We start from the raw sequence: 19,381 nt of genomic DNA, 5'->3' as shown, positions 1-19,381 counted from the left end.
ACCGGCGGAACGCTCCTGAGTTTCAGGGCGCAGGCCGGACGGCCCCCCGGAGGACCGAGAGCTTCCGGTGCGTGTGGTGAGCGGCGGGCCGGGGGCGGGAGGGGACTGCGATCTGGCGGCGGCCGGAGCGCTGCCCGCCCCTTCGCGTGGATCTGTCTCCCTGTATCTTCGGTTCCTTCCGAGCGCGCAGTGCCCTGGACGGTCCTCACTGCTCACTCCTGATGATCCTCGCCTCTCGCTCTGGACAGCCCGGCTAACTCCTATTCATTCTGCAAAACCCATCCCTGGTCGTGTCTTGTTAGGGGCCTTCATCAGTCTTAGCCTCCGGCGCAGGATCTGTGTTTTGTGTTTCATCTCAGTCCATAAGACCTAACATAAGACTTGGCACAGAGTAGGTAATCAGGAAATATTTGCTGAATGACAACATACTATTCCTTTTATGTTCTCCGTGTCCCTCCTCCCACCGGGTTGTATTTCACAAATATTTCTAGATGCTGGTGATTTAAACAGTGAATAAAACACAGAAAGTCCTATGTTTCGGTGGAGCTGACATGTTGATGACTGTCCATGGCACTCCCCCCTTTTGTAGCCTTATTTTTCCAAAGACCTGACTTTTTCTTCTGGCTGTTTAATGGTTTAATGGCTCCTTCATTTCCATAAAACAAAAAACAAAAAACAAAGAAACCCTTCCTTTCCCCCTCCTTTGCCTTAGACACATAAAAGGCAGCAAACAGTTTTCTCTGGAGTTTATTTTGTTCTCCGTTTTTGCCTCTTTTCCTTGACTCATCCTTGCCTCCTTCTCTCCCACCCCATTTTGATCGGTTTTGTTGGTTCCATCTTTGGTGTTTCTTATCACCTCTGCTTCCTCACCTTCAGATTATCGTTTTCTGCTTGAGGCCTGCCCCCGCCTCCCAATTGCAGTGAAGCTGCAATCCCAAGCCCACCATCACGCCTCCTTTTCTTTTCTCTTCTGCCTTTCTCCTTAGGATTTCTTATCTCCGGACGTGCTCTGTTTCACTTGGTTCTGGTCTGTCTGTCTGCACTGGCATCTGAGCACGGTGAGCTGGGGCTTGGCTAGTAGCGCCTGCGCTGTTGGTATTTGTTGAAGGACGGAATGAAATATACATGAAGCAGACAGGAAGCCCCAACGTCCACGGGCCTGCATTCATTCAGTCCTTGCTACCCTGCCTCGTAGGAAGTGGGCCTCATGGCCTCTACTCTCTGATCTTTTCCCACAGACCTCATCTTTAGTCTGGCCACCTGCCTCTCCTGTGACTGGACAGCTGGGTGGGTAGGAGTCTATCCTAAAGACTGAGAACAGGTACCGTTGTGGTGGGAACCTGGTGGGTTCCCTGTGGTGGGATGGCATGGGATACTGTGGTGAGTTGGGCTGTGCATAGGAACTGAGACAGATGAGATGTCTGATTAGGTTTTAGGACCGGACTGAGTCGTTAGGGTAATGCCAAAACCTTCACAATGCAACTGTCCCATTAGTTTATAATTAGTCCGTTGTATTATATTAGCTCCATTTGAGATGGGCTGGCTCAGGTTGGAAGTTTTATTTAGACAGTGGCTCTGTGTGTAGGTGTTACCTGCCCGGATTGGGCAGCAGATGAGGTTGGATTATTGGAGGAGGCAGACCACAGATCATTTTTTGGATGATGATGAAACTTGTTTGGCGGCGAAGCCCTTCAGGCAGATGGTACCCGTTAACGGGAAAGGTGGGGATGGTTGATTCCAGGGGACATGAAACCCACCGTCCAGGGGAGGACGTGGGTGATAGACAGGCTGTCTGGAATGGTGTAACCGAGGACCCCCCAGGGAATCTTCAGGTCTCACCTGACCCCACATGTGGGAAGAAGAGCTCAGGATGGTTTATTAAGGTAGGGCACTGGGGCTTTCTCGGAAGTTGCCCGTCGCCGGAGCTTTCGGGACCGCTCCACCACGCCCTCTGCTGTCCTGGACGTGTGCAGCACCCTTGTTTTCCTCTTGACTCTGTGCTTCGTGTTAACTGCACAGCATTGAATTCCAGAAGGAGGTGCTTCTTTGTAGAAATTCCTTGTGATGGTTCAGAATCACAGGAGAAGTTTTTAGGAAAGGGAAAATAGACTGTTGTGTGAGTTTGTGTGTTTGGAGTGAAACAGGCGGATTTAGATCGCACCCTGGGAATGGGGGGGTACCGATGCCTCAAGTACCTCGGCCCTGTGTCTGTCTCTCTACACTGGCTTATAGTTGAGATGGGATGTCTGGGGAAGAACATTCTAGGCGGAGAGAATAGAAGGAAGGCCTGGAGCACAGGGGGAGAACAGGGGTGAGGGTGGCATGCTTTTGCCACATGGCGGGTCCTGGTCATCTTTCTGTTTCAGCACGTTCAGAATTAACTTCATTCACGTTGATGAGTTTTGTTACTTATAAACAGCGCTGCAGGCCCTCTGTATACCTATCTTTGCAAATATGTGCTAGTGTTTGTGTAGGATAGAGTTCTAACGGGGGTTGTTGCAGTTAAAAACTATCTGTTTAAATTTGTAGTAGATCCTCCTCAAATGGATCTTCCAAAAGGCCTCCTTAAAACCATGAGTCTTTCTGTCCAGGCATCCTGTGTCCATTTAGTCAGGTCCTCCTTTATGTCTTTCAGTGAATTTTTAGTTTTCTTTGTGTAGGTCTTACTATTTTTGTTGTTAGATTTATTCCCAGATATTCCATAGTCTTCATTTAAAAAAAATTGTATCTTCTAACTAATTATACTTGGTGCATAGACGAAGTCTCGTTTTTTGTCTGTCTGTCTGTTTTGTTTTTGGCTGCGCTGGGTCTTGACTGTGGCCCCTGGGTCTTGCAGGGTGCAGGCTTCTCTAGTTGTGGCTTGTGGGGCAGGTCTCTCCATTTTCAGCAAGTGGGCTTAGTTGCCCCGTGGCATTTGGCATCTTAGTTCCCCGACCAGGGATCGAACCCGTGTCCCCTGCCCTGGAAGACAGATTCTTAACCACTGGGCCACCAGGGAAGTCCCAAGGCCTCATTTTAAAAAAAAATTAATTTATTTTTACTCGAAGGATAATTTCCCTGCAGTGTTGTGTTGGTTTCTGCCAAACAGCAGCGAATCAGCTGCAGGGATACCTGTGTCCCCTCCCTCCGGGGCCTCTCTCCCCGTAAGGCCTCATGTTTAATGTGTTTACTCTTAGGGGTATTTCAGTCTTGGATTTGCTCGGTGGCACATTTGCTTTTAACCACATATGGTAGGAAGCGTTCTGCCACGCACATCTTCTGACACTTGACTTTGTTTGGCCTTAGGGACGTTTGCCTTTGAAGGACAACGTGAAACTGTGTCTTTAATGGCTTCGTTGGTGGCCTACGAGGACTCGGACTCAGAGGCTGAGACCGAGCCTGCGGGCGGTTCCCATCCTGCTGGCCAGATGGAAGACACTTCGGCTGTGGTCAGACCTCCCGGGCAGGACTTTGGATCCAGAGTCCTGGACACGACCGGCGGGCGGGCGCCGCCCCCAGAGCTCGGCTCCCGTGATGACCCCACCGGGTGTCGTCTCCCGCTGGCTCGGCTCTGGAGCAGTGACCCGGGGTCCTGCCCCAGCCAGAGACTGCGGTGGCCCAGGCCGGAGCCCAAGGCCGCCCTCCCCGCCAGCCCGCCGGCTCGCCCCTCCCTGTGGACCAGCCACGCCCCCGCGGGCCGCTCAAAGCAGGTGAGGGTCTGCTGGGAACCTTCCGGCTCCCCCAAGCCCTCTGTCGGTGCCCGAACAGGGTCCGAAGGCCCAAGGAAAGGCGGCAGCCCCTTGCAGAGGAAGCGGTGTGAGGACTGTGTCGTACCTTATACCCCGAAGAGACTAAGGCCACTGCAGGCGCTCAGCACAGAAACAGACCGGGGTAAGGACGCGGAGGCCCAGGGTCCCCGCGCGGGCCGTGTCCCGGCCCCTCTCTGTGTGGCCCCCGAAGCGTCCGAGTTTATCCAGCCATATCTGGACAGTCAGTATAAGGAAACCAAGATTCCCAAGAAGGTGCTCTTCCACCTGCGGGGCCACCAGGGCCCTGTCAACAGCGTCCAGTGGTGTCCGGTGTCTGCCAGGAGCCACATGCTTCTGTCGACGTCTATGGATAAAACCTTCAAGGTGAGGCCTTGAATGATGCGGCTCTTAGGGGTGAGCCGCTGGGACGTTTCATTCTTCCTGACGGTGAGGTCGGCCCGGTTGCAGGCCGGATGTTTCTTTCTAGGAAGTCCTGGGATTCTCTTTGTTGCCCTTGGGAGAGGGCTCTCAGTTGCCTGCTTGGATGGCTGGTCTGTTCTGCCCCCTGCAGCCCCTCCGAGGCTGCCTTGCCCAGGCCACCGGAGGACCCTAGTCCAGACCCCACGTGGGTCATCCTCTTGGGGGCCACCGAGAACGTGTAGATACTCTCCCACCCTGGGAGGGGGAGGTTGCTGAGTGAGAAGGGAGGAGAGCAGGCCCGGATCCCGGGGACTCGGGGCCATCCTCTGTGATCCCCGCTGAGGGTGGAGCGGTGGTAGCTCCGTGCCCGGCGCTGTGCTGGGTGCAGGGGGTGTGAAGGCCCTTCGACCTGACCCTGGCTTCCGGGCTGGTACATGGGGGTAGGGGCCGCAGAGAAGCGGAGAGGTGCTCACAAGCCTGGGTCGGGGCTGTGAGCACGGGGCCCCAGGGGATTACACAACTGTGGGCACCCAAAGCGGGGGCAGAGCAGGGAGGGCTTGGCGAAGGCTTCCCAGAGGGAGCGGTGGGCCGTCGGGTGGCAGGCGGAAGGCGTTCTTGGCTCTAAGCAGGGGAGGCATAAGGGGCCCGCGGGGGCGGGGAGGCGCTGGGAAAGAAGGCAGCGTCACACCAGGGAGGGCCTCGGGTGCCCTGCTGGGGAGTTCTGGTTTACCCAGAAACTCTTTGGGTTGTTATTTATTTATTTTAAAAGCGCCATTAAAAAAAAAAAAAAAGCTCCTGGGCTCCCCTGGTAGCCAGCCAGTGCAGGAGACGCGGGTTCAATCCCTGGTCTGGGAAGATCCCAGATGCTACCTGGCAACGAAGCCCGTGCACTAGAGTTGCCGAGCCTGTGCTCTGCCACGAGAGGAGCCCCTGCAGCGAGGAGCCCGCAGCTAGAGAAAGCCCGCGCGCAGCGGCGAAGGCCCAGCACGGCCAAAAACAAGTAAGCAAGTAAATAAAATTATACACGTATATATGGAAAGCTGCTGACGTAGGGCAGACTTACAGTAAGCGGTGGCCATGTGCACAGGTAGGTAGTGTGACAGGTGTGTCACGCCTGCCAGGAAGCTGCCTCCGGTCCCTCTGACTGTCCTCCGTCTGTCCCCCTCCCCAGGGGAGCCCGGGAGATCTTTCCTCTCAGTGGGGTTTTTAAAGGTGCAGGTCTGTTTAATGGAGCTGCACACGCCTGCAGCTCATCACTCCCCTCAGCGCCTAGCAAAGCACAGCACATGTACGTGTGTGCTAAGTCGCTGCAGTCGTGTCCACCTCTTTGCCACCCCATGGACTGTAGCCCGCCAGGCTCCTCTGTCCGTGGGATTCTCCAGGCGAGAATACTAGAGTGGGTTGCCAGTTCCTTCTCCAAGGGATCTTCCCAGCCCAGAGATTGAACCCACGTCTCTGTATCTCCTGCATTGGCAGGAGGGTTCTTTACCACTGCGGCCACCTGGGAAGCACAGCACAGTACATTCGTTCAGTTCAGTTCAGTCGCTCAGTCGTGTCCGACTCTTTGGGACCCCATGGACTGCAGCCCGCCAGGCTTCTCTGTCCATCACCAACTCCTGGAGCTTGCTCAAACTCATGTGCATCGAGTCAGTGATGCCATCCAAGCATCTCCTCCTCTGTCGTCCCCTTCTCCTCCCGCCTTCAGTCTTTCTCAGCATCAGGGTCTTTTCCAGTGAGTCAGTTCTTTGCATCAGGTGGGCAAAGTATTGGAGCTTCAGCATCAATCCTTCCAAAGAATATTCAGAACTGATTTCCTTTAGGATCCACTGATTGGATCTCCTTGCAGTCCAAGGGACTCTCAAGAGTCTTCTCCAACACCACAGTTCAAAAGCATCAATTCTTCTGCGCTCAGCTTTCTTTGTAGTCCAACTCTCACATCCATACATGACTACAGGAAAAACCATAGCTTTGACTAGATGGACCTTTGTCGGCAAAGTAATGTCTCAGTACACAGTAGGTGCCAAATACACATGAGCTGAACAAAAGCTGCCTGGGAAAAAGGTGGCTTTGGAGTTGTGGATCATGGTTGTGGAGGAGTTGGTCAGCGGCCCGGCCGCCCGCTCTAAGTCCCAGAGTCTCACCTGTGAGGGCCTGACTGTGCTCAGTACGTGGGCCACGAGATCACGTGAGAACCCACTTGCAAAAAGCCCCTGGCACAGAGCAGGAGCCCCACAGGTGCTCAGTAGACATCGGCTCCCCATCTCCCCCATTGTCCTCACGGCTCTGGAGCCCTCCTGCCCAGAACATTGTATTTGCAAGTTTTGTTTTGAGCTTTTCGCATAGGAGGCATTTTCATAAGCCGAGACAGGAAGTCCAAGTGCAGTAAAGTCTTGGCAAGGAGCTCCATCGGCGAGTGTCACTTGAGGTGGCGTGTTTGAGTCCCGAAACAACGTGCCTGTGTTCACGTCTGCGAGGCTGATGGAGTTCTGTGGGGACAGTGTCATGTCCTGTCTGCAGCCCTGGGGTTGGCACACACATCTTTGGTGCTTTCTCCGAGAGGTTGGGGCCCTGTGGTCGACTCAGGAGGTCCTGGCGTCCCTGGTGTGCCCTGGACACCCCCCCCACTACCACAAGGCTTGGGGCTTCTCTGGCCTCCCTCCAGGGAGAGCCTGTGGCTCTAGGGGACTGTGGGGGCCTGTCGCTTTGGTCAGGAGCCTCCCTGGAGGGTTCTTGGTGGGCAGTGTCCCTGGTGGGCTGGCCCCTGGAGTTACTTAGAATGATCTGGGCTCGGTGAAGACCTGACTCGTTGGAAAAGACCCTGATGTTGGGAAAGATTGAAGGCGGGAGGAGAAGGGGACGACAGAGGAGGAGATGGTTAGATGGCATCACCGACTCAATGGACATGAATTCGAGCAAGCTCTGCGAATTGGTGATGGACAGGGGAGCCTGGGGCGCTGCAGTCCATGGGGTCGCAAGGAGTCGGACACGACTGAGTGACTGAACTGAGCTGAACTGGGCTTGGTGCCGGCTCCATCACCAGCAGCTTCGTGATCTTGGGCAAGGCACTTGACCTCTCTGAGCCTCTTTCCTCTTGACAAGACAAACTCATGAGACCTATGGCTGAGGCTTCTCAGTTAGGACAGACTCCCAGAGCTCTGTCTAAAGCTCCCAGTTTAATGCTGGGCACCCTGGGTGGGTGCGGTGTTTTGTGGAGGGTGGCATGGTTCCAGGTGGGCCACCTGACGGCCGTGGGCAGCTGCTTTCTAGGACCCTGGAGGGAGGGACCAGACTGTCAGACGTCGGGAGCCCAGGCTCCAGGCGGCAGGCTTCCTGGCGGGCTGGGCTGTTGGCAGAGCTGGGTGGAGAGGTGTGGTGGTGGTAGGTGTGTCCTGGTGGGTGTCTGCCGCCCGCTTGCCCTCGGAGTCACGTCTCCTGTGATGAGGGGCAGGCCTGGAGCCCTGAGGGGACTGGTCTGCATCTGGCCTCGGTGGCGCGCTCCGTGGCCTCTGCCCTGGTCTCTTTTGCCCAGGAAGTTTAGATTTCCTAAGTAGGGCCATCCCACGAGTTTTGGAACAGAGGGCGTCTTAGTGAAGCCACTGACTTGGGCCGTGGTTGTGTCGTGTAGCGGGTGTCAGTGGAGTAGGTGAGGGCGCCCTGTGCTGGGTGTCAGGGAGGCCGGGCGGAGGGGACCTGGGAGCAGCCAGCTGGCAGTGACACCGCATGACCACACGGGGGCGCAGTTGGTCCACCTTGGGAGGCCGGCAGGCAGAGGGACTGTGTTCCTGGAAAAGCCACCTGCTGGGGGCAGTTCTCCGAGACCCCCTCCCTGGCTGCCAGGCTGGCTGCGAAGCTGCCTGTCAGTCCCGTCCCGGGGAGGGTGTTGTGTGCTGCAGGCAATGGCATGGTCTCGGGCCACTTGCTTGCGGCCAGGAGCCCCGTCCACTGCGCCATCCATCTCTAACGGTGGGGTAGCAATGGAGTTGGCCCCAGGGGCAGTGTGGCTGCTGTTGTGGCCGCGGGGGCCCACGTCTCCTGACCTTCTTACTGTGGTGTCTTGAAAATCAGGGCGTTTATAAGCGTTAGAGGCCAAGGGTCCAGGGTCCTCTCTGCTTTGTGATGTCTGGCAGTTTTCAGTGACGGAGTCACTTGGCAAATTGATGTTAAGCAAGTGTTTGGTGTGAAGACAATGTGGCAGGGCTGGAGGAGCCAGAATGGAAGGTGGGTGGGGAGCAGCTGGGGGCCGGGGGCCGTCCTGGCTGAGACTGGTCATGCTGGGCCCCCAGGGGTGTGTGTGTGGCAGCGGGCAGTCCTGGCAGGATGGTGTTCTTTTCCCTCCCTGGTGTCAGCAGGTGTGCAACGTGGGGGTCCCTGTGGTCTGGTATGAGATCGAGGGGTGCATGGGAGGCGTGTGGGCGCGGAGTCTGGAGTGGAGGGGGGTGTGCAGGTGGGGCTCCGATGGTGGGTGAGCAGGGAAGGAGCTCAAAGAGGTGGACGTGACTCAGGAACCAGCCCCTACCTGTGCTCCCTTTTGAGAGTGCCTCCCCACCTTTTGCTTTGGCTGTGTCTCGCAGCATGCCGGATCTTAGGTCCCTGGCCAGGACCTAATCTGTGTCCCCTGATCCATGCCTCCTGGCAGTGGAAGCCCAGAGTCTTAACCATTGGCCACCAGGGAAGTCTCCCCCCGCCCATCTTTTCTGGGTAAAGTTTGCCAGAGTGCCTTCTTGTCCCTCCCCGGTCAGGAGGGCTGGGGTCACAGGACTTGGATTCGGACCATCCCTCTGCTGCTGACTGGCTGTGTGATCTCAGGCAAGTGACTCACCTTCTCTGAGCATCAAGCTCTATATGTAAAGTGGACCCAAGGATGCATAACCTGCTGGGTTTTCATGAAAAAATAAGTGACGTTGATCCTGAATTACCTGGTGTGACTCCTGGCTCTTGGCGGGCCTCACTGTGGGCTCATTCTTGCTCTCCCCGAGAATTCTCTCCCTTCCCCACCATGCCACAGTATCTCATTGCAGCGGCACGGCCATGGAACTGTGCCTGCCACGCCGTGTAGATTTTTAAGCTTATTGAGCAGGGGAACTGTGTGAAATCCGTTTTTACGTTCTCCATAGCACCTGGCACTAGGTTTGTACCTGTTAAGTGATCAAAAAAGATTGAAAACGTTCTTTGGATTTTCCTTCCAGCCTTATGGGGAGAGAAGTGTCTTTAAAGTGCACACATGCTCTTTGCCACTAGGGGGCACAGTAAGACAGGGTGAGTCCTCCCCCAAGCTTCTAGAATGTGGAAGAATCCTTGATTCAAGGTAACATTTACTGAAATACGATTTATTTTCTGATCAGGAGGAAAAAACACAACACAATCCATCTGATTAATCTAAAGAACGTGGAGTGCCAGTTCCTTCATCTCCTTAAAGACGTAGCCTCGGAATTCATAAATTTCAATTGGGCACATTACGATAGAAAGATACTTATTTTAATCTGTTCTGAATGTTCTGTGAGCTGTAAAATATGCTTATATTAGTTTTGAAAAATTCACAGCTAGAGAAATTAGGTAAAACAAAACAGTGACGCGTAATTCGGCACCGATGCTCTGTTTCCTGCCCGCCCCTCCGGCCCCCGCGCCTCTGTTCTCCGTGGTTGTAGTCCCAGCACGAATACCCTCCTGTACGTTCTTTTCACTTCCCTGTGTCCTCGTTTGGCTCAACAAGCTTGAATACCCACTGCATGTTAAGGGAGAATTCAGACTTTGAGGTCCTTTTTTGAAGGGAAAAGTACAAACGTGTTGTGCTTTTGACCAAACGTGGGCAGCCCTGATTGGCAGCCCCCCTCGTGGAGCCCTCTGCCAGACACTGGGAAGACCCCCAGAGGCATCCGGGCATGTTTCTTGCTGCCTGGGACCGACTTTGAAATGCAGAAAGCAGAAAGAGGGAAGGCGAAAACAGATCACTGACAGTCCTCTCCCCGAGCCAGCAGCTCATTAGCGCAGGGCCCTCCCCGGTCAGGGCCAGCGCATCCCTCGGTGTTTACTGTTTATAGCATCCGGCTGGTGCTGCAGAGCACGTCTGTGCAGTTTGGAGCCTGCGTCCCCCCCGCCCCTTCCCCCATCTTTTACGTCGGGGCATTTTTATACCTCATTAGAAACTTTCCCCAAACATGTTTTTTCTGACCGTCTTCAGATTCCGAACTTTGTTTGGTCATTTCCATGTTGTATCCTGTCGTTTCCTGCTTTTGTTTTTCAAACAGTACTGCAGTGAACGTTCTGCGTCAGTGTGGGTTTTATTGCTGCCTTAATGCAGTAAAGCTGGGCTTTGACTTGCACCCAGTCTGCAGCTACAGCCCTGTTTGTGTTGCTGAGTAGAACCGGGTTAGGTGGGCCAGCCTCTGTCTGTGCCTTTGTTACAGGAGACTCCTGAGTTCCCACTGCCTGATAGCTGTCTGACTTGGGGAAAATCACGTAGCCTCTCCGATCCCCTGTTTTTCTCACTGGTAAAATGGGGATAATGGCTACCTGTTAGGGTGGTTGCTGTTGGAAAAGGAATGAGAAGATGCAGCCCAGTGCCTAGCAGCGGGCAGGGCTGAAGAAACAGGCTCCCGACTTCCCTGCCCCCGGATCTGTTAATTAAAAAACAACTGGAGGAGAGACGAGTCACCCACAATCCTCCGACTGGATGCAGCTCTCTCATTCTTGAGAATCTTTTCCCAGTGTGTCTATCGATAATGTATTTTTCAAGAGTTTCGATGTTACTGTTCCCGAGGTAGATACTTTTAAAATTTAAAAAGCTTTTGAGATTGTCTGTACCCAGCCACTCAGCTGCTCCCTTTTCATGCACCGTGCATTTGGAAGTTCCTACTGGAGGGCTGGCCCCCTGTCTCCAGACTGCTGACATCCAAGTGTCGTGGGTGAGAACAGGCCCAGCTGCGTCTGCCAGTCCACGGAGCGGTTTTGTGTCTGAGCCTCCGATGGGGCAGGAGTCGGGGGACAGTGTCCTCATCATACCCGAGGAAACCCAGAAGAGTGAGGGCCGGGCAGGCGTGCCGCAAGGTGGCCCACGGACCCCTGCCTGTGGCACCGATGAGAGGGAGGGGAGAGTCGACCATCCCAGGGTGCCCACCCCCCGCTAGGCACAGCCCTAGAGCCTCCATCTCGTGTTCACAGCAGGTGTATGGGGCCAGCGCTGTTCTTCTTCCCATTTCACGGGTGAGGAAGTTGAGGCCCAGAGGGTTAAGGGGTTTGTCCATGCTCACACAGCTGGCCGTCAGGCTCCAGAGCCCAAGCAAACGGAGCCAGAGAACCCACTCTGCTGCTCTGCCCCGAGAATAAAGGACGGAGAAGCAGGCCCCGTCTCCCGGGTCGTCCCCCAGCACTGTCCAGCCTCAGAGCCTTGTGGTTCCCATAAAAGGGGTGTGAGGAGATGAGGTGATTTCCACGGGGGCTTGGATTTGCATTTTTATGTATTACAGGACCCCGTTGATTTATCATTGTTAGCGTATCTGATTATATTAAGGTGTCTTAGATGTGCTTTGTAGGAAGTAATATATCTCAGATTCAAAGACAAGGAATTTATGGATTCAAGTGCCAGAGTGAGGGTTTTTATTTCAGTTTTGAAAGAATTATTCTTGATGGATTTTACAAAATGAGATTGAGAAATGATTTGACGTGTAGAGTGAGGAGTCGCGGAGCATTATGTAGATGATTGGCAATTTATTCCGAGCACGAGGCCAATCTATTGGAAACGAGAGCCGCACAGCTGGGGAGGAAGGCTGGGCTGCGGCGGCGGCGGGTGTTTGGTGTTCGGGGACTGAATGGTTAACAGCGCATCACGGGTAATTCGGTGGAGGCCAGGAGAGAATGAGTGGTGTGTGTGTGCGTGTGTGCGCTTGTGCACGCAGAGATCATCTGTTCCATCTGCACTTGGCAGAAGCCCAGAGAGGGGAGGACACTTGCCCGGGGGCACACAGGGGGGTCAGGTGTAGGAAGCGTTCAACCACCTCCCTCTCTGCACCCTGTGTCTGTGCCTCTCTGTTCCCATCCTTGGAGTGTTCTCCTTCCAGGGAAAGTTCACCACCATCTCAGTTATACCAGGGTGGGGAGTGAGGGCTTCAGGCTGGTCGAGACAGCAGGGCTCCCGAGCCTCCAGGAAGAGCTGTGATTCCGGGCTGGAACCCTCTCCTCGTGGGAAGTGAAGTTTTGACACTCCTCTCCCCCATATGAAAGCTGCGACGTTTCTGAGGCCAACAAATGAGACATTTCCCACTTCTCCTGTGCTTGCCAGAAGGGCCCTGTACGCTTGTGCCTCACAGGAAAAAAACCCTGGGTTGAAAGAGGATTAAGAAAGAAAACTGTGGCAGAACCCAAGCTGTGCTTTCTGCTCTTTGAGAACTTCATTCGGTTTAGACTTAAACAGCTCAGTGTGCCTGGTGCCGGATGCTGACAGAAAACAGCCGTGTGGAGGGGCAGCCTCTGTCCTCGGGGAAGCAGCCTCATCCAGGCCCGACCCGCGTCATTAAGGGAAGAATAGAGCAATTGGGGAAAATGCTTTTAATGTAATTGAAAAAGGCAGATCGTAAAATTGGCACACTTAGGAGTTGAGCCTAGCAAATTATTTCTTGCTGCTTTTAAAACTTGGACCCAGAAGACTCTTAAAGGCTCCTGGCTCATGCCCAGGGATGGCACTGTCCTTCTCCTTTAGAAAAAAAAGAAAAAGACAGAAATGTAAGAGGTAACCATAGACCCTCCGCTCAGACATAGTGACTGCGAACGTTCTGCCGGTAGTGTGTCCAGCCTTTTTCCCACGTGCGTCAACCGATTTTAATCATACCCCTAGGTACTTTATTTTTGTAACCAGCAATTAAAAATTCCATGGAGGTCATTTCCTCTCCCAGTCGCTAGTATTTTTGTCCCTGAAAAGAAGGAGTGGGTAAGTCACTCCAATCTCCAATCAGTCCTCCCCCTGCACCCCTGCTTCTGCCGTCTGCAGTCTGGCGCCTCTCCCAGAAAGACGGATGCGGCCCTAGCAAAGACCCCGGGAACTGGGGGAGCGGGGCAGGATGCGGGGACCAGAGCCCTGGACCGAGGCCAGCCGGGTCAGCCCAGCGCCCCTGCAAGCTTTCCTTCACATGGCTTCCCTTTGGCCAGCTTCCCGAAGTTTCTTTACAAGATAAGAGAGAGCAGGCATGCCTCAGCTACCTCCCCCTCTGCCCCCTGCCCAAGATGCCCTGACCCAGAGTGACACGGAGCCCGTTAGCTCCGCTTGGCCAGGGCTCCTGGAGCCGATCCAGGGCCGGCCTCCCTCCCGAGGAACGAGACGTGCGGACCTCGGCGTCTACCAGGGAACAAGGGCCGCACAGAGATATCGAGAGCCCTCGGGGTTGTTGCCTGTCAAGGGCTCTGACTCTGGGACTCTGATTAATTGGATTATCCGGGTGTCCCTGGATTGAGCTTCTAATTTTCCGTATCTAGTTTTCTATTGCTTTGCCTTCCTGTTTTGTTTTTTCTGGGGAGAATCTCCTCCACTTTTATCTTTTCAATCCTTACCCACCGGCCCCCACCTGCCCATGATTTTGTTATTTCTGCTGTCCTATGCTTAAGCTTTTCCTACATGTATTCAGAGAAGGGTTCCCTTCCATCCTCTTCTTACATTCCAAGAGTTGTTTTTCCTTTTCTGAATATTCCTTTCTAACACTGTTTACAGTAGATTATTTTCATTGCCTACTGATAAGGTCTTTTCCTGGCTGAGTTCTTTGAAAGTTTGCCCAAAACGTTCCTGTCTCTCTCCAGCCCCGTCTGTCTTATTGTTTTGGTGTCTATGACTCACGTTAGAAATATTCTGCTATTCATTCTGATTCAGGAAGGAGATCCTGAAAAAGCTGATGTGACTGTGTGTGTGTGTGTGACGGTGAGGATGTTATAGAATGATGAGGTAGGCTAGACCCCCAAATGCCCACATCTCCGATGATTTTCTCTTGGCCTGGTAAGGAACCTTCCACCCCCTGGGATGCACTCAGCCCCAGCTTCCTGGCTGGAGCGAAGGCCGGGGCCTCTGTCTAGCAGGCACGCTTCACTCCTGGGGCCGTCCTCCAGCTGGCCTCCTTGCCCGTGTGCCCTGCACGTCTCTCCCTCTCAGCGCCCAGGTCCACGTCCTTTTCAGGGGCTCCGTAGCCTTCAGCTCGTGGCACACGCCACCATTTCCTGTGTAGACGTGATTGCGTCTCTTCACCCTCAACAGCACTGAAATGATGACAACGTTGGCTAAGTGAGGGGTGTCTTGTTTGAGAACCAAATGAGTTTGTTTATGGGCGGCTCTTTTCGAACTGAGCCTGGCATCTCGTGAATGGTGAATAAGTTGTTTGTGGTTCTCGCCCATTAATCTCCTGGAGTCTTGGCATTTCTGTTACCTGAGCAATTTACATGCTAACAATATTGACCCATCATCATAACCTGCCCCCACCTCACCCTCCCACTGTGTGTCATTTGACTTTAGTATCTCATTATCTTATTTTTTTGCTTTTGGTCCTGGACCTAACATTATTTTGCGGTCCAGTCTGTGGGCCTCTCCCTTTGTAATTGTCCCCTGGCCTTGGAGCATGTCGTCCCCCCATCCCAGGTGCTGATGAACAGTCACCTATCTTTAGCCTTCATCTTGCAGTGATTAGCGGGAGCCAGTTTCAGTTCTCATCATCTCTCCCCGGCTCCCCGCAGGCCCTGGGCAGGCGGCGCGGGTGATGGATGTGTGCTGGGTGCCACAGATCGATGGCTCGCAAGGAGGCGCTGCACCCCGTGCGGACGCCTGCCACCGACGGTTTAAAACGACCTTCTTCCCATTGGCTGATTGCGCAGGGCATGGATACGCCACAGCCACCCAAACCATTCCTCAAAAAAGAAATGTTGTTTTTGACCATAAAAGAAATACGCACACACTATGGGAAAACAAACAAACCAGGAAGGCATAAAGAAAAAAATTTCCCATTGTCTTTCTACCCAGAAGCAATGACTGCAGACTTTTTAGTCTATTTCCATCTACTCTTCAAAGAAAAAAAAATTCAACCCTGTTGAATTCCAACTGTACGTATAATTTAAAATCCCCCCACCCCCCATTATAGCAGCAGTTTTTAATAGTCTCGTTTATCGCAGTGGTGTTTAGTGTGTCTGCAAACCCTTGGGGGTCCTTGAGACCCTCTCATGGGGTCTACAGGGTGAAAATTATTTTCATAATAACACCTAGAAGTTCCTTGCCTTTTCACTCCCGTTCTCCCATGAGTGTACGTGGAGTTTTCCAGAGGCTATGGTGTGTGTGCTGTTGCAATTGATTAAATACAGAAGCAGTTATGAGAATGCAGCTGTCTTGTATTAAGCCAGCCATTAACGAGATAGCAAAAATGTAAACAGTGCTCGCTCACTCATTTATTTTTTATCTTGGAAGACAGTTATTTTTCATAAGAAATATGTTATCTATGGTAACATGTAACAGCTTTATTATTGTTACTTTTACATAAATTAATAAGTATTTTTCTATGTCCTTGTTATAATTTTTAATATGCTAAATGTGGAGGGGTAAACCCCATGTAAACAGCAGCTCTTTGGAGCCTTCCCTGACTTTCAGTTCAGTTCAGTCGCTCGGTCATGTCCAACTCTTTGCGACCCCAAAGGTCTCTGACTTTAGAGAGCGTCAAAGGGACCAAAGGGTTTGAGAGCCGCCATTTCATTCACATCTATAATTTCATCAGGGGAGCCTGTCCGTATTGTTAAAGACAGGGTTGCCTCCCAGCTCAGATGTCTGCGTGCAGGTCAGCCCAGGCTCCGGCACTGCCTCCACACTGCTTGGTCGGCTTTCCAAACTGTGTGACCCCAACACCACCCTTCAGGGTCCCAGCCTCTCTCGGTTCCCTTCCTCCTTCTCCTCGCCCCTCTCTTCTGCCCTTTACGAAGATGATGCGACAGCATTACAGGATGATGGGGAAAAATTTCCCAATGCCAACCTACACTAAGAGTATGATTATCCTTTTAACACCTTCCTGTCAACTTGTGGCCGACATGGGCCTGTGTGTTTCACAGGGCGCACACACGGTTCTGCAGCCGGCTTTCCCACTTAACATTCTCTCCCAGCCTCTCCTGCTGCAGGGCCACCGACCGCCTCGGCGTCTTTGGAGGGCCGTCAATTTCCGTGGGTTCCGTGATGCTCTATCGAGTTGATTAACTGTAATTTACTTAGCTGTCCTCGGACACTTAGGTGGTTGCTAATTTTTGCTATTATAGCTAATGCTGAAGTGGTTATCTTCATGCATGGAACCTTTTCTGTCGGATTATTTCTTTCGGATTGATTCCCATAAATGGGACTGCTGGGTCAAAGGGTTGTACATTTCCATGGGTCCGGATACATCTCCTGTCAGATTGCTTTCCAAAAGGATTATACCAATTTGCACTGCCACTACAAAGCCTTGGTAATAACTAACTATTTTGCTTAACTATCATGCCTAGAATTTTCCTTTGGAGCCCCGAGGGGGCAAAGGCCCTTATCTAAGTGAATGTGATCTATAATTATTTAGACTAACACCGAAATTGCTTTGAGAACATTTTTAACCTGCTGAGTCTAGGATTCTGATTCGCATACATGCTAGCATTAAAAGTTTCCCAAGTAGCAATTTTTCTCTCCCTGCTCGCAGTGTATTTACACAAGTCCTGGCAACCGGAGGGAAAACTCAAGAGCTTTTATAAACAGAAGTGGTCTTTTCTGAACTAGTTGAAGTGTTATTTTGAAAGATACAAAAACACAAATTAAAACTCATTTTCATTGTCACCTTCGGGTAGAAAAGTTGTTTGTTTTCGTCCCCCATCTCTTTTCCTGTTCTTTGGCTCTCATTTCAAATGTGTTCTGAAACGTCCCGATGCTCCGAGCCGGGTGGAGGGGGCCAGGCGGGATGCGCGGGGCTGCCCTCCGGCGCTGGCAGGGGCCGCGGCGGCGCGGAGAGGAAGGCGATGTCTGCTCGGGGGCGTGGCAGGAGCCCTTGGCAGAAGTGAGGAAGAACCTTCCAGCACTCGGAGCTGGTCGCCACGGGAGCGGCTTCCTCTGGGCGCGCTGAGGTTGGGAGGGTTCGGGGCAGGCCGGAGCCCGCACTGCCCGTGGCCAGCCCCCGGCCTGGTCCCGATCTCCGGCGCCCCTGGCCCCCGGGCCGGTTCCGAACGAGGCAGCGTGTCCTCCCCGGACTTGTTGGGGCTTTCGTGTTCTCATCTGTGAAATAGTTACCTCAGAGCCCTGTAAGGATCAGATGAGGTTAGACGTGTGAAACCACTTTGTAAACTCTAAACCCTTACAAATAGAAGGTATTATCAAGAACTCCAAGCCCGGGTTTATTCTGTAATTGCCTTCTAAGCCGCGTTCCTAAGCACGGGAGGCTTGCAATCCAATTTGCCTCCGGTTGCCTTGATTCGCTGAACAAATAATCCGGCGTGCGCCCACTGACGCCAGCAGGCCGCTCCGGGCACCTGGGCCGCCTGGGACGTGCCTGCCTATTTTCCGGCTCAGCAGCGTGAGGTCGGCCGCTCGTAGTTGGGGTGTCGACCCGGGGGCGGCGCGGCCCGCGAGCCAGGCCTTCTGGACTCGCTGCTGCGTGGCTAGGGGGTTTCTCAGGCCCTGTTTGGGGCCCTGTCTGCGGTGTGAGCAGCGAGGGCCCCAGAGGGCGCCTGGGTGTCAGAGTCCATGAGTGGCCCCTCCGAGGCCTGCTTCCCTCAGTGCCTTCTTTGGCTGGGTGTCTTTTCAGCCCTCGACTGAACGCTGTCTCTCTACAGGCTCAGAGGGGACCAGACACCCTTGCTGGCAAGAAGGCTTCTGGGGGACAGGTGTCCAAACAGACTGATGGTGTGATGGGCCCTCCAGGGCCCACTTGTGTTGGGGAGTTGGGGTGGCTCTGTTGGGGTCAGGGGCAGAGGACCAGCCAGGCTTCAGGGAAGGACACGCTGAAGCGAGGTCTCAGAGGATGGATGACAAGGGTGTGATGGGTGCTGTGCCAGGCTGGGGGGGGTGGGTGGGGAGGATGGGTCTGGGCATTGTTGAGGCCTAGGGAGGGTAGCTTGGGGGGGTCTCTTGTAAGCTTTAGGCCTGGACAGTCAGTGGCAAGAGGCTGGCTGGGTCTGCCCTGCACTGGGCTTTTGCATCTTAATGACATCCAGCTGGGTCATAGGGCAATCAGTAAGCTCTGGTCCCACTGCAGTGGGGGTAGGGGGTGTCCACCCCAGCCCCCGTGCTTTCTTTGTGACTTTGGGTAAGTTATATAACTCTTGGGACCCCAGCTTCTCCATCAGTAAAGCAGGATAACCATAGCATCCATCTCAGTTGTCTGACGATAAAACAAGAAAACTCATGGAAAACTCTTTGAGAGCATATAGCAGGCACTCCCTGATGTCTGCTGGCACCGTTGGTAACACCATCTTTATGCCCAGTTTACAGATGAAAAAACTGAGGAGCAGAGAGGGGCGCTGAAAGATGTGTGGCTCCTCAGCACAGGGCTGGTATCTGAGCTCCCTTCCTTCTGCTTCTGCATTCTGGGGGTGTTCCCTGTCCCCTTCTTGCTCTGGAACTCCAGAAAGTAGTCGTGTGTGTGTGTGTGTGTGTGTGTGTGGCGGGGAGTGGGGTGGGGTGGGGGGTAGGTGGCAGGGTGGGGAGGGGGAGCAAGGCCCTTAATCTTTGTGAGTCTTTGGTTTGGTTTGGTTTTGTTCTTGGGCCACATCCTGTGGCATGTGGAACTTCCCCAACCAGGGATTGAACCTCTGCCCCCTACATTGGAAGCACAGAGTCTTAACCACTGGACCACCAAGGAAGCCCTCTTTATGAGCCTTAAACTAGTTCCTCTGTGAAATGAGAAGACTCTGATGTAAATTCCATAATGGCAGGGAATTTATGTTCTTCCTTTGTTGTAGCTCCCCTTTGGGAAGAGGGTTGAACACATAGTAGGTGCTTTAAAAACACATGGAATGAATGAATAGCACCTACTAAGCCCCACACCCTTGCGGGCCCCTTGGACCTGGGGGGCACGGAGACTCTCGGGGGTGGTCTTGTCCACACACCTCGGTGGCCTCCGCACCTCTGATCTGTGCAGGAAGCGCCCCGGGGGAGGCGGCCGGGCTTGGAAGGGGCTTCAAAGACCAGAGTGGAGCGGGAGACTAAGTCAGAGCAAGGGTCGCTGTCTGTCCGTCAGGGTGTTTGCGTTTCCGCGCCCAGGCCGGTGTTCACAGCCTGT

General features: G+C 53.5%; 1 protein-coding gene across 11 annotated transcripts in view; it reads left to right on the top strand.

Annotated features, from left to right (window-relative positions):
• Nucleotides 1–6: 6 nt before the first annotated feature.
• The window catches only part of WDR25 (WD repeat domain 25), a 137,812-nt gene continuing 118,437 nt past the window's right edge, over nucleotides 7–19,381 (top strand). For 2 of the 11 annotated variants that reach the window (XM_081549718.1, XM_081549720.1), the window contains exons 1-4: nucleotides 49–76; nucleotides 987–1,058; nucleotides 1,239–1,321; nucleotides 3,286–4,112. In XM_081549718.1, the coding sequence (XP_081405844.1) occupies nucleotides 3,327–4,112 (786 nt within the window). In that variant the 5' untranslated portion in view covers nucleotides 49–76; nucleotides 987–1,058; nucleotides 1,239–1,321; nucleotides 3,286–3,326. Of the gene's footprint in view, nucleotides 396–986; nucleotides 1,059–1,238; nucleotides 1,322–3,285; nucleotides 4,113–19,381 lie in introns of all 11 variants that reach the window. The other 9 variants (XM_081549710.1, XM_081549721.1, XM_081549714.1 and 6 more) reach the window with 8 other exon arrangements.

Source organism: Giraffa tippelskirchi, chromosome 12 (genome assembly GCF_054371585.1).
Source record: "Giraffa tippelskirchi isolate mGirTip1 chromosome 12, T2T-mGirTip1v1.2.pri, whole genome shotgun sequence".
Lineage (NCBI taxonomy): Eukaryota > Metazoa > Chordata > Mammalia > Artiodactyla > Giraffidae > Giraffa > Giraffa tippelskirchi.
The sequence above is the reverse complement of the archived record's forward strand: the minus strand, read 5'-3'. Positions and strand labels throughout refer to the sequence as shown.